The following is a 13455-nucleotide window of genomic DNA, read 5'->3' as shown; positions in this document are numbered from 1 at the left end:
AAGACGGGAATGAGAGAGGATGGAGAGAAAAAGACAGCAGAAGAAAAAGAAAGAAGGATGGAGTTGAGGAGAGGGCAGCAGGTGGCGCTGAGCTCGTTATCTGTAAATCCTCAGTAATCGTCCTGTAAGAGGATGAGAGAGGGAAGTGGGAGGAGCCACACCGAAGCTCCACTCAAAACAAAGAGTTAAGTGAAAGTGATCGTCTCACATCACATGACACAAGTGTACAGATGTTTGTGATCAATAAATGATAAAGCTGATTGATCAACACAAACCTTTAAATTAAAAATCTCATGTTTTGATATAAAACCACATTTTTCTTTTTTCACATTTGAATAAAAACTAAAGATAAACAATTGCAGACTTTTACATCAAAGAAAAACAATAATATGAATTTTACATTTTAAACAAAAGAGTAATTTATTAATGAGTGGAGGGGGGCTCAACAAATGCTGCTGCTGCACACATGGTATACACACACACACACACACACACACACACGTTTGTGCAGCTATTCTTCTCAGGACTGAATTCTAGAGTTCTAAACTAAACACAGTCGTCACTAACCTTAACCTGAGTTTAACTAGATACTCAGAAATCAGGTTCTGCCTCTTTAGGACCAGGTTTTGGTCTCCATGAGGACTACATGTCCTGACAAGGTCAGTGTTTATGACAAAACACATACATATGGATATAAGTGTGCGTGTTTAAAGATATGAACATGTGTTTGTATTTGTGTACTTGTGAGGACCGCGACAACCAATGTTTGTTTTCAACAAGTGTCTTAAAGTGAGTTTTTTTTCAGTCTGACATTGATGTAGTCCCACATTCTATGCAGACACACACGTGGAATGTCTCCACCCGGTGGCCACTTTGATAAACTGAATCAGGCTGCAGAAAAAATTATTTCCATAAAATATTCATACTTTCATAATAATGTACTATAAAGTAGCAGAAATAAAATCTATAAAGTAAAACACGAAGAGCAGGTATTAAATGGCAATGTTAATAAATAAGAGAGCGTTATTATTACCCGTATAAACCAGCTCAATTATCTTAAAATCCCAATTTTTAGTTCTAATAAGTCAAATCACAATATTGGCCCAAATCCTTTAGCCCTAACTCCATGAAAATCCTTAGATTTTTTTACTCACTAATTTAAAAAGTAATGCAGATGTTTTGGTATGGAAATTAATGGTATGGTATGGTATTATTTTAAACACTAAGTCTAATTATATCCGCGAGAAACGCGCGCGGATATTATGGAATCGGTCTCGCGCGTCCGCAGATTTTAGCCGTTAACGTGATAACTGGAAGGGCGTTTGAGATTAAATTTTCTTATTTTTTTTATGGGTCACATACTCCCTGTAGATGATCCCTATTGATTTTGAGCTGTCTACCATTATTATTAATTAATTAATTAGTTAATTAATTAATTAATTAATTAATTAATTAATTAATTAATTAATTATATAAAAACCATATTTTCGCCTGTATCTTCCAAAGTACTGCAGCTTTTGGCTTCAAATTTTGCATGGGCATCACATACCACCTGAGAATTATCCCTATCTTTGTAGCTTCATTATTAATTAGCAAATTAATGAATTTATTATTAATTATTATTTATTATAAAAACACATTTTTGGCTTTATCTTCCAGACTGATGGAGATATTGCCTTTAAATGTTGTACAATGATTCATGTAACAACTATCTACAAGTACAATCATTATTGCTTTGGCTATGATTGGTAATAGTTACATAATAAGTTAACTGGTAAACTTATTAGTGAACACAGAAAAAATAGTAAAGGCATTTTTTCTTTATTATTGAGCTCATTTGGACACATTGAGGATATCATGGGTTTATTTAGCACTTATTCATAATATTTATTACATTATAATATAAATGTATTAATGATCATATAAAAAATAGTTAAGCCTCCATTTCTTTATTAATGCATTGAATGGAAAGTTTGAACATATTGTATGCTTTTTCATGAAATTTAATAAACATAGTATATGCTTTTTCATGACATTTGGACACTTTGAAGATATGGCAGGTGTGGTAAGCATTTTAATATTCATAATATTTAACAAGGTATAATAGGTTAACTAGTTTTATTAAAAACTAGAGAGAAATGTATGAGTTCAGGTATTCTGTGTTCAATATCGAGTTTATATGGATACTTTGAACATGTATAAAGTGTAGTCAGCATTATATCATAATATTTAACAGTTATTTTGTTGAATTTATTAATAATTAATTAAAACAGTTAGTGGCAGGTGCGAGTGCGTATACTTTGGGTATATTGGAAATTTGAGGATTGGACAAGTTCGCGGATATACCCCTTGCTGTCGGCCCTCGACAGCGTAGGCTAGTTTATTTACATGAACCCAAATAAAGCTGTTCTTTCAACTATGTGACAATCCATTCAATTGTATAATCAAAACTTAAGTTTCTGTGATTTTTCAGTGTCATAAATGTGAATATTTTCTGGTTTCTTTACTCCAAATAACAAAGAAATGATTTAAATAGGAAAATGAGAAACACTGACATTTTGTGAACTGAACAACTAATCCATAAATCAAGAAAATAATTAACAAATGAAATATATAATGAATAATATATATATATATATATATATATATATATATATATATATATATATATATATATAAAATACTGTAGTACTTTGATTAATTTATGGAAACAGTTTTCCAGTGTTTTGTTGATTGTGTTGTAAATTAACTCGTTTCCTCGTTTGTTTGTTTCCAGGTGTGATTTCTGCTGCCTTTCTTTTCGGACTCACCGTGGTTTGCTGCGTCATAACGCGGCGGTTCATAAGCTCCTCCCACAGGACCCGAGCGGCCGCCCCTTCATCCAAAACAACCCCTCCATCCCCGCCGGCTTCAACGACATGGCCTTCATTGACTTCTCCTGCAAGAAGTTTGCTCACATCGCACAGGTAAAAAAAAAAAAACTGTGACATCGCCGCTCGCACAGGTCGGTCACACAATCTGGGTCAGTGTTTTACCAACTTTGGTTTCCTGTTTGTCTGTCACGATCTAGGTCTGGTGTGAGACGAACCTCCGACGATGTATCAGTAAGTTCCACCGCTTCGTCTGTGACAGCTGCGACAAGGCGTTTCCCCTTCGCTCTGCCCTCGACCTCCACAAAACCACCTTGCACGTCCACACGGAGGAAGACATGGAAGATGCAGGAGAGGACGGAGCTATAGAAAACGCAGCTGAGGACGATGGTCGGCTCGGAGAGAAAGGAGTCCAGCCCTCGGAACAGGCCGGCTTCCTGAAAGCTCTCGGTCTTCAGCACATTTCTACGGTAAGCTTCAGAAATAATTTGTACATTTTGAAATCACAGAAATTATACATGTTAATATTCAACACTTAAAGTACTTTACGACTAAACAGGGAAACAACAAAGTAAAATAAAGACAGAAACTAAAGGAAACACTGGATTTGATATGTTTTCTTAACATTTACACGTACGCATGTTGGCGTGCGACTGTATAAAACTCTGCAAAATAAACAAGTTTTGTCTTTGAAAATTCTGTTTTAGGAACTAATATTTGTAGTCTTAAACAGAAAGTGTAGCGCTTCATCTGTATATGAAGGATGTAGAAAAACGGCACATTGTGTGGCCAAGATGCAGTAAGTATCCATCATGAACATCGTCATCATCGGCTCCAGTACACAAAGTTGTCACAGATTTAATTCAGAAGGAAACAGAATTATCTCTGACAATCAGTTCTACCCTGGAAAATTCCTCCTCTGTTGTGTTTCAGGTAAAGTCTGGTCCCACGGACGATGAGATCCATCAGGCTCATCTGGACAGCATCAAGGTGATCCACGTAGAGCCGCCATGTTCCAGCCTTCCTCTGGAGCCGGCCTCCTCCTACCTGTCCGGAGGCCTCGGCCTGACCCTGGGCCTGGGCGTCGGCGGTCTGGCAGCTCTCAGCATTCCACTGCTGGAGGCTTCGGCCATGCAGGGCCTGACCCAGAAAGACACGCTGAGCCTGCTGTCCATGCAACCCTTTCAGACCGGCTTCCTCCTGCATCCAGATGGCGGAGCCGCAACGGCCAGCTCTGCGTCTTCGGGTGCCAAACCCAGTGAGGCAGGTGGAGCAGGTATCATGGAGCTGGCTGACATCCAGCAGATCCTCAAGGTGGCGACTACAGCGCCAAATCAGATGGGACTGACCCCACCGTCTCTGGCCAAAGCTCCTGGAATCCCTGGAGGTCAAGGTGGGTTTTGAAGACTATTTAAATTCCCTTCATTCAGATTTAAGCTTTAGGTCCTCTTTAGGTGTCTTTGACTGTTTCTTCTCTATCCAGGTCAAGTCCAGGCACAAAAGGCAATGCCTCCTCTGAAGCCCAAACCTCCCATCACACCTCGCACCAGCCTCACAGCGACGACTCCCCCCCCACTCCAGAGCTCCCAGCAGGCTTCACTGGGCTGCATCAGCCCCAGCCTGCCCCCACCCACCCCTACACTCTTCAAAACACCTCCCTCATCCTCGTCCTCAGCTGACACCGGAGGGCAGATAGATGCAGAGTGCATAGGCGACGCTCACACACCCATGTCTGATTCGCCACCAGCTGCCTCCACAGCTGTACAAGAGGAGGCGGGGCTTAGTGGTAGAAAACCAGGAACCAAAGGGGGGAGCAACACAAACGCAGGTTCAGCTAAAGGCTCGTACCCGTGCCGCTTCTGCGACCAGGTGTTTTCCTTCTCTGGCGTCCTGCAGGCTCACATGCGCTTCCACCTCGGCATTGTCCCGCACCAGTGCAACATCTGTGATTACGTGGCACCAGACAAAGCTACTCTAATCAGACACTTGCGGACGCACAGCGGCGAGCGGCCATACGTCTGCCGGGTCTGCCATTATCCTTTCACTGTCAAGGCCAACTGTGAGCGCCACCTCAGGAAGAAGCATGCTAAGACCTCGAGGAAGGACATTGAAAAGAACATTAAGTACGTCACCTCTTCCACTGCGACAAACATTGCAGCACCAATCACCACACCCACCCAGGACACTGAGACGGGATGCACAGGGGCCGAGACAACATGCAAGTTTTGTGGTGAGGACCTGAAGACCTACCGTGCACTGCAGATCCATCTGCGCACACATAACGGCTGCCAGAGGAAGCCATTTGAGTGCCGGCGCTGTGGAGCAGCCTTCCTGGCTAAACGCAACTGCATCCACCACCTCCTGAAGCAGCACCCTGAGGTGCAGGAGAGGGAGATTGAGGAACATATCGCCACGCTTCAGCCGGCCACCATACCCGCCGCCACTGTTGCTGCTACCAAAGCTGCTCTGTTGAATCCGATGGCACTGAACGGGATCAGTCCTTCTCCGATCCAGACACTGCAAGCCGTGAAGGTGGAGGAACTGGCTAGTGTGGTTTATCCTACAGAACTGGACCAACCACTGGATTTCTCTGCTAAAGGCCGTGGAGCTGTGAGCCAGGTGGTTTCTTCAGGAGTTAAACTGGAGAGCATCTCCCCCACCTTCGACAGCGCCACCCTGGACCAGCCCATCGATCTGTCCATCCCCACCAAGAGGCTGCGAAGAGAGTCTGCAAATGAAGAAAAGAGGGAAATCAAGATGGAGCAAAGCGGTGGCAGCATCGTCGAGCAGCAGCAGCACGCTCTCACTCCGACCAAGGATGAGAAGACAGGGAGCGCTCTACACCCTCACCCTCAGCTCGGGTGTTACCAGCTCCCACCAGGATCTAACCCTTCACCTGCCTCCCTCCCCAACATTGCTCGAGCTCAGCGCCTCAAACCACTTCTGCCCAAACCGGCCTCCTCTTCCACCTCTTCACCGTCCCCTGCCCTGAAAGACCTCCCTCCTCTGGCCTCCATCGCTCAGATTATCCACTCTGTCTCAGGAGCTCAAGATCTGCTGAAGAGAGAGGCCACTGCCCTGGACTGTAAACCCCAGTTAGTTGTTGCTTCCCCTCAGTCTGATTCTGCTGCAGACTCCTCAGGACCCTCTGCCAGTCTGGACATACCGAGCGATGACACATCTGAGGGATTGTCCAGGTATGTGGGGGTTTTTTTGACGATGTTCCTGTGTCTTTCACTCAAAGAAAATCTTTGTCTTTAAATCCCCACTTCATGGTGATTTTTGGTTCCGCAGGAAACGGCCCAGGAAGAAACTGGCTGCCCTGGCGATGAGGGAGAAGGCGGCTGCGAGTGGAAGCAGCATTGACCTGGAGTCCAGCGGAGAGTTTGCCAGTGTGGAAAAGATGCTCGCCACCACCGACACCAACAAGTTCAGCACCTACCTCCAGACCGGCGCTGTAGATCTGGGTGGGAAGAGAGGTAAGACGAGGGACGGATGTCACACTGTGTTAAACTGACGTATGAAAGTTCTTGACGGACGATAAACTGAGGCCTCTTTCAAACCAGATGACGACAGAACTGGAGGAGGTGAGGAGAAGGAGGGAAGAGTGAAGGAGGAGGTGAAGCCGGCGGCAGTTTCCCAATCCAAAGGGAAGAAAAACGCTTACTCCAACTCTGTCCAGAAGATGACCTGTCCCTTCTGCCCGCGAGTGTTTCCCTGGGCCAGTTCCCTGCAGAGACACATGCTAACACACACTGGTAACACACTCAGTAAACCTTTATCGTCAAATTCATTCACACACACACACGAACAAATCAAACATTTCCTGGACCTAAAGCCATTTTCTGGAGCTCACCCAAACCCTCCTCCGTCTGTCTTTCTTCAGGTCAGAAACCTTTTCCCTGTCCCAAATGTGACGCCTTCTTCTCCACCAAATCCAACTGTGAGCGCCACCTATTGAGGAAGCACGGCGTGACGCACAGGATTCTGAGACGCAACGGCGCCCTCGCGAAGAAGGACGGAGAAGAAGGCTCACCTGAGAGTGCAGGTCAGAAAACGCGGAGCAAATTTCAGCGCTGATCGGCTTTTGCGTCAAATTTTTCGCTTGAGTTCAAATATACAAATTTACGTCTTTGCGTTCCCATGATTCACTTCTCCTGATCGGACTTCAAATATGACTCGGATTTTACGAGATAACAAGTGGCGTCGGCACCTCCACTCATCCATGTTCTGATCAATACATTATTGTTATTGATCGCATTGATCGGTATGGATTGTGTCCCACAGAGAGTCAGTCGGAGACGGAACAGGTTGCAATGGAAGCGCGAGACTTCAGCAGCACTGCACCCTCCTCAGACTCAGACCCCGCCCCCATGGCAGAGTGCTCCGCCACTGAGCAAGAGGCTGAGTCAGCACCAACAAGCCCCACCCCCAATGAAAGTCATGGTAAGTCGATAGAAACAGAAACTTTTAATCTGCTGTCACTTCAGAGAAAATATTTTTTGTCCGTAAATGTTGAGTAATCATAGGAAGTTGCCTCTGTATTGATCTGTGTTGTCGCAATTGTTTGGTGCTCAGGATGCAGTCCTGCTCACGATGTTGCCGAGCAACCGGAGACGCAAACATCAGGGCAGCCGGAGCAGCAGGGGGCGCCAGAGACCAGAGCACAGAGGAAACGGCTTCCACCGAGTAACAGCAGCAGCAAGGTAACAAGTGAAAAACAGTTACTGATGAATCATGTGTAGGTTTAATATCGACTGTTATTACTGCAGGTCATAAATGTATTGTTGATAGTCTTGCTGAGTCATGTATTGACTTGATAGTATTGCTGAATCATGAATTGATGTGTTTTCAGGTGGATGTCACAGATGACGACGACTGTCACAGTAACAAAAGTCTGGACCTGAACTTTGGTAAAAAACTCATTGACTTCAAACTCTCTACAACATCAGGCTCCGCCCACGAAGAACAAAGCTCTGTTCCCTCCTCCTCATCCTCCTCCTCTGCTCCTGCAGTACTGACAGAGAGTCCAGAGAAGGAAGAGCAGAGTGTTGGCTCCGCCTCCTCCTCTGTCAGTCCTGCAGTGAAGCAGCAGCCCGACTACAAACACGTGTGTCGAGTCTGTAACAAGAGCTTCCGTTATGCCACCACCCTCGCTCGCCACGAGAGGGCGCACCTCTCCGAGGAGACGCCGACAACCCCAGCACCAGCGGAGGAGACCCCGTCAGCAAGAGAGGAGGTGACGGAGAACAACGACTCCAAACCAACAGAGGAGGTGAAGGAGGAGCAGAAAGAGGAGGAGCAGAAGGAGACGGAGGTGGAAGTGGAGGAGGAAGGAGTGAAGGGAGAAGAGAGTGAGGCGGGGGAGAGCGGCGAGTCGGAGGAGGAGGAGGAGGAGGAGGAGGAGGAGAAGGACAAGGAGGAGGAGGAGAGAAGCGATGAAGAAGAGGCGACAGAACCAAAGAGTGTGGAGGAGGGAGAGAAGAAAGGAGGACGAGTGGATAAGAGGAAGAAGATCTGTGGCATCTGCAACAAACGATTCTGGTCCCTGCAGGACCTGACCCGACACACCCGGTCCCACACAGGTACTAGTACCAACACAGACACAGACACCAATACCAACACACACACACACACAGACACCAGTACCAACACACACACACACACGGACACCAGTACCAACACACACACAGACACACACAGACACCAGTACCAACACACACACACAAACACACACACAGACACCAGTACCAACACACACACACACACACACACACACACAGACACCAGTACCAACACAGACACACACACACACACACACAGACACCAGTACCAACACACACATACACACACACAGACACCAGTACCAATACAGCCTTTATTTTGAAATATCTCTGGCGCCCTCTGTCTGCAGGCGAGCGTCCGTACCAGTGTCAGACGTGCGAACGGACCTTCACGCTGAAGCACAGCCTGGTTCGCCATCAGCGTGTTCACCGGAAGCCGCGTGGCGGCGGCGACGACGCAGCCAGCGAGGACGGAGACTCGTGCACACAGACGCCGCCCTCCACCTGTCCACCGTCGGAGAACGAGAGCGAGTGTGGCAGCGGAGTCAAGGAGCTGGAGGACGAGGACGCCGGGGAGGAGGGGGGCGACAGCGGTGAGAGAGAGGACAATGCAGCAGAGGCGGAGTCACAGCAGCCAAACCCCGCCTCCTCAGACAACTCGCAGTCGGCAGAGAAACTCGAACTTCAAACATCTGCAGACAAAGCTACTGACACAAAGACAACTACTAATTATGACGATTCCAAAGACCCCGCCCCCTCCTCCACCACCACAGCGCCCCCTGCTGACGGCTTCATCCAGGAGCTGCTGGAGATCCACGCCAAGCCAACGTCAGAGCACATCCTCCCCAACGGAGAGCACCCTCTTGTGGGCGTAGACTGAGAATCACCACAGTGCCATACAATGGAAAAATGCTGTCATCACTGGTGATGATGACGATGCAAAAAAAACCAGCCCAGATTTTTTCTTCTTTTTGTGACAGAAAGACGAAAACCTCGTTTTCTTGAAGTGCCTTAAACTACTAGTCCGACTTTTCCGATGTTTTTTTTTTTTTGCTATATCTTTATCTGCATTATTCGGAGGATGGATCTCATTTTTATAGCTTTTTACGATGACAATGATTTGCATTATTACTATTTTTGTGCGGGGAAATCTATATTTCAGCAATAAAAAAAGAATAAAATGACGATTTATTATTATTATTATTGTTGTAGATTTTTTTGAAGACACAGAGACGTTTGTATTTAAATCACAGCTGGACGACAGCGACACATCACAGACGCTAAAAACATTTAAAAACAAGAAGCGACCTTTAAACCACGACCTTCGACCCCGTGGCCACTCCTTCATTTTACCAGCTGCAGTAGCCTGGAATGTCCAGCAGGCGGTCATCTCTCAGCATGAAGCTGAGGAAAAGTTTTGTAACTGGAAAAAAAAAAAACGCTTCGGTTTCACGTTCGCAAATTGACTCAGACGGGACACACGGGAACTTTTGACTGTGAAGTGGGCGTGGCTTCGCCGTGTTCACTTTAGTGTTTCTGCAACATTTTTCTAAACCAATCACACGATTGATCGTTGATACGCCGATGAGTGTTTTAATGTCTCACTTGATTCCATGTGTGTACAGAGATGAACGTGTGAACGAGTATTTTAGGTTGTGTTTTTTCTGCTTGTTTTTGCGAGTATCGCGATATCTGGTGTCGGGATGGGTAATTCTTTTGTTTTTATAACTGAACAATTCACATATTTGTTTTTGTTTGTACGCGAGTGAAAGTGTGCAACTCCCACCTGTGTCTCACCCCTAGTATTCACATTCAGCCTCTGACAAGCTAATGTTTTCTTGTCGCTAACCCTGACGCGGGTTCAGTTTACCTCAATCTCCGCTTTTTTTTAACTGCGAACATTAAAGGAATGGACGCGCGGCGAAGTAGCAGCCCCTTTAAATCTTGTGTCTTCCTCATCAAGCTAGCGGGGCTAATTCTTTGCTAGCCTGTTGCGCTCTCTGTAGGCTAAGTCAAGGCTAGCTGTGGCCCCAGGCTCGGCTAGCTAACGGCTAAGTGTGTTACTGGATTTACTTGCACAATTGTTTTAACAGATGTAGCCATGGCTAATATGCTAACGTAAAAAAAAGCTATGGCTAATCCATCGCATCACTACTCTCCAATAACAGGGTTACAGTAGCTAGCTAGCTAGCCGTTGTAATCAAACTTAGGATGGGCTAAGTCGACATTGGCCACAGGGTCAAACATGCTAACCAGGGCTAATTTAGCTGCTTTCTTCCTTAAATACAGTTAGCGAACCCTTGTTAGCTCAACACCAGCTCAGCTAGATTAGCTTAATTAACCAGCTGGATGTTAGCTTGTACTAACTATTAGACTGAGTTAAAAAAAAGGTCTATCTGGACAGGTTTTTCAAGCTAATGCTTTAATCACGGCTAACAGCTGGACTAGCTTAACTCTTTACAGTATTAGCATATTTACTTGAGTTAGCCCTGTAGCACAGTTTGACCTCGTTTAGCCCGAGGTTTTTTCCTTGACAGTTAGTGTTCGTCCAAATTTAAAGACAAAAAAACCATCAAATGTCAGTGTTACGAACTTTGACATTAAAGACAATCAGGTGAAAATTTTGAAAATTAAATTAAACGTATTGAAAATTGAAAATTTAACGCGTGTACAGTATGGGTGTAATTTCTCAGAAGAGGTAGAAGACGAGGTGAACGGAAGAAAGAATGAATGATGAATGGATGACGGTGACACGATCGCGTGCTCCTCAATCAAACAAAGGGCTAACTCCTCCCACTGCTTCACGCTAACTGCACATCATGTGTACGTGTCGCATTTTTTTTCTTTTTCATTTTTATATCAATTAAAAAACCTCAAGCAAAAACGATGTGAACCTCAGCCGCTCATTACGAACTGTAGTTGTTCGAGAGAGAGAAAGGACCTGCGATGTTGCTTTGAACTAGCACAAACTTCCACAGTTACGACTATGACGTCTACAATAGTGTGACAGTCAAACATCGTAAGAGACTTTTCTTCAGTTTAACAAATTTAGTTCCCGAGACGTGAACATTTTTTAGCATCAGCGCGTTTTTCCCTTCACATCTTCTCAGGATAAATGTATTGGTTTCTGTATAAGACGTGCCTTCGCTACGTAATATCGTAAAACTAAATGTTTGCACTTTTTCAAATGAAATTTGTTTCGCAACAGTGAACCACTGTAGCTAACAAGCTAATGATTAATCTTTGTGGAAACAACAGAATCCCGATCTTTGTCACACACACTAAAACCTGAAGTAGCTACTGAGCTAATAACCGAAAACTGCGTTGTCCACTTTAGTTCTTGTAACCGCGCCCCTCTTGCTTCCCAGTAAAAAAGAAAGGTGCATTAAGCTATTCAAGTTTTTTGGTGCATTAATTAGCGTAAAGCGCTAACCCTAGCCTGAAGATGTACATATAATCTCATTAGCTTAACGTCCAATGTCAATGCAGCGTTGAACTCGAACTCGCTTCAGAAAAGCTTTTCAGAGAAGTTTGTCTGATTTGGCAGATCACAAGAATTGACTGAAAATTTGTTTACGAAACCTTAGCGCCTGTCAATCAACAACAGATAAGAAATTTTGGCCATTTTTTTTTTTTAACATTTTCGTGAAGATACTCATTCGTGTCTCTGAAATGTCGTTCATTTTTTTGTTTTGTTTCCTCTCTCTCTCTCTCTCTCTCTCTCTCTGTGTGTGAGAGTGAGTGCGCCCCCTGTCTTTTGGGAGTTTGCGTTCGTGTTTGTTTGATCGTGTTTGTGTGTAGAAATACTGGACTTCCATTGGAACTCACATGGACTGTTTTTAAATGTATTTATGTGTGTGTGTGTGTGTGTGTGTGTGTGTGTTAGTTTCTACAGAGAGGTGAGAAAAAAAAGCCATGTTTTATTGAAAATTGTTGCCGCAAAATGTTTTCTGTTTCTTTTTGAGTCGCCCAACTTGGCAATAACTTAAAAATAAGAAAAAAAAATCCCTCGGATCCCAAAAAGCTTTACGTAGTTTTTTTTTTTTTTCTGTAAATGAGTCGAGAACAGATTTGTAATGTTTATATTTTAGTTTGGCTAAAGTTGAAAACTTTGTTGTGCTTCATTTTATTTGTTTTATGGGTTTTTTTCTCGTTTAAATTCATATAAAACTGTGAAAATTCATCGTGTTCAGTTAAAGGGTGAGTTTTAGGTTAGTTTATTGTTTTTTTTGCATTTTAAGTTGTTCAGTTACAGATGATTTCTCTTCTCACAAGCATATATCAGAATTTATATATAATTATACATAATCTTGCTCTCAGGGTCTTTTTTCACAAATCAATTATCAGAAAAAACGTAATGTTTTTTTCCTGAGTTGCAGTTTCCTGATTATTATAATAATTATAATTATTATGTTTTTTTTTTCGTAGCTCATGATTCAGAACTGTCAATCACTACATTTAGCACTTGACTGTGAATGCGTCGTCAAAAACACAAATAACAAAAATGTCATGTCATTTCTATTCAGTCTTTGTTTATCTGGTTTTGAACTTTTTGTCAGATTTAAATTTCAAACATTAACACTCATTCATTCACTCATTCACACTGTGGCTGTGAAAGCATTAACACTCAGTTAAAGTGTTTCACAAAGTCAAGATGTGTAAAACAAAAAGCATCTGTTCTGTATCGACTCACTAAGAAACAGCAATAAAGATTATATTAAACAATTATCCTGTTTTTCAGTCCGTTACCATGACATTCTGCGTCATTCAAAATCACCCCAAAAAGGCATCGTATAGCAAGTCGTCCAAAATGAGACGAAAAGTCATGATATGTATATATACAATACAGTATTATTGTATATATATATATATATTTAGATCTATAAATCTCTATATATGATAAATAGTATATACAATATGTACACTCAACAAAAATATAAATGCACGCAAGAAAAACTCGTACGTGTATGTGACAGAGTAACTATCCAAAAACAACAGTACGACTTTATCAATAAAGTGGC

The 13455-nt window shown here is 43.6% G+C and overlaps 1 protein-coding gene across 1 annotated transcript in view; it reads left to right on the top strand.

Annotated features, from left to right (window-relative positions):
- The window catches only part of rreb1a (ras responsive element binding protein 1a), a gene marked incomplete at its 5' end in the record, with an annotated part of 43593 nt that extends 34129 nt beyond the window's left edge, over positions 1-9464 (top strand). The window contains 8 exons of the mRNA XM_083901938.1: positions 2777-2966; positions 3071-3340; positions 3804-4263; positions 4354-6067; positions 6165-6349; positions 6437-6628; positions 6757-6918; positions 8785-9464. Coding sequence (XP_083758064.1) covers positions 2777-2966; positions 3071-3340; positions 3804-4263; positions 4354-6067; positions 6165-6349; positions 6437-6628; positions 6757-6918; positions 8785-9314 — 3703 coding nt within the window. The 3' untranslated portion in view covers positions 9315-9464. The remainder of the gene's footprint in view (positions 1-2776; positions 2967-3070; positions 3341-3803; positions 4264-4353; positions 6068-6164; positions 6350-6436; positions 6629-6756; positions 6919-8784) is intronic.
- Positions 9465-13455: the final 3991 nt, after the last annotated feature.

This window comes from Microchirus variegatus (genome assembly GCF_963457635.1).
Source record: "Microchirus variegatus genome assembly, chromosome: 15".
NCBI lineage: Eukaryota > Metazoa > Chordata > Actinopteri > Pleuronectiformes > Soleidae > Microchirus > Microchirus variegatus.
Note: the sequence above shows the minus strand (reverse complement) of the source record. Positions and strands in the feature narration are given on the sequence as shown.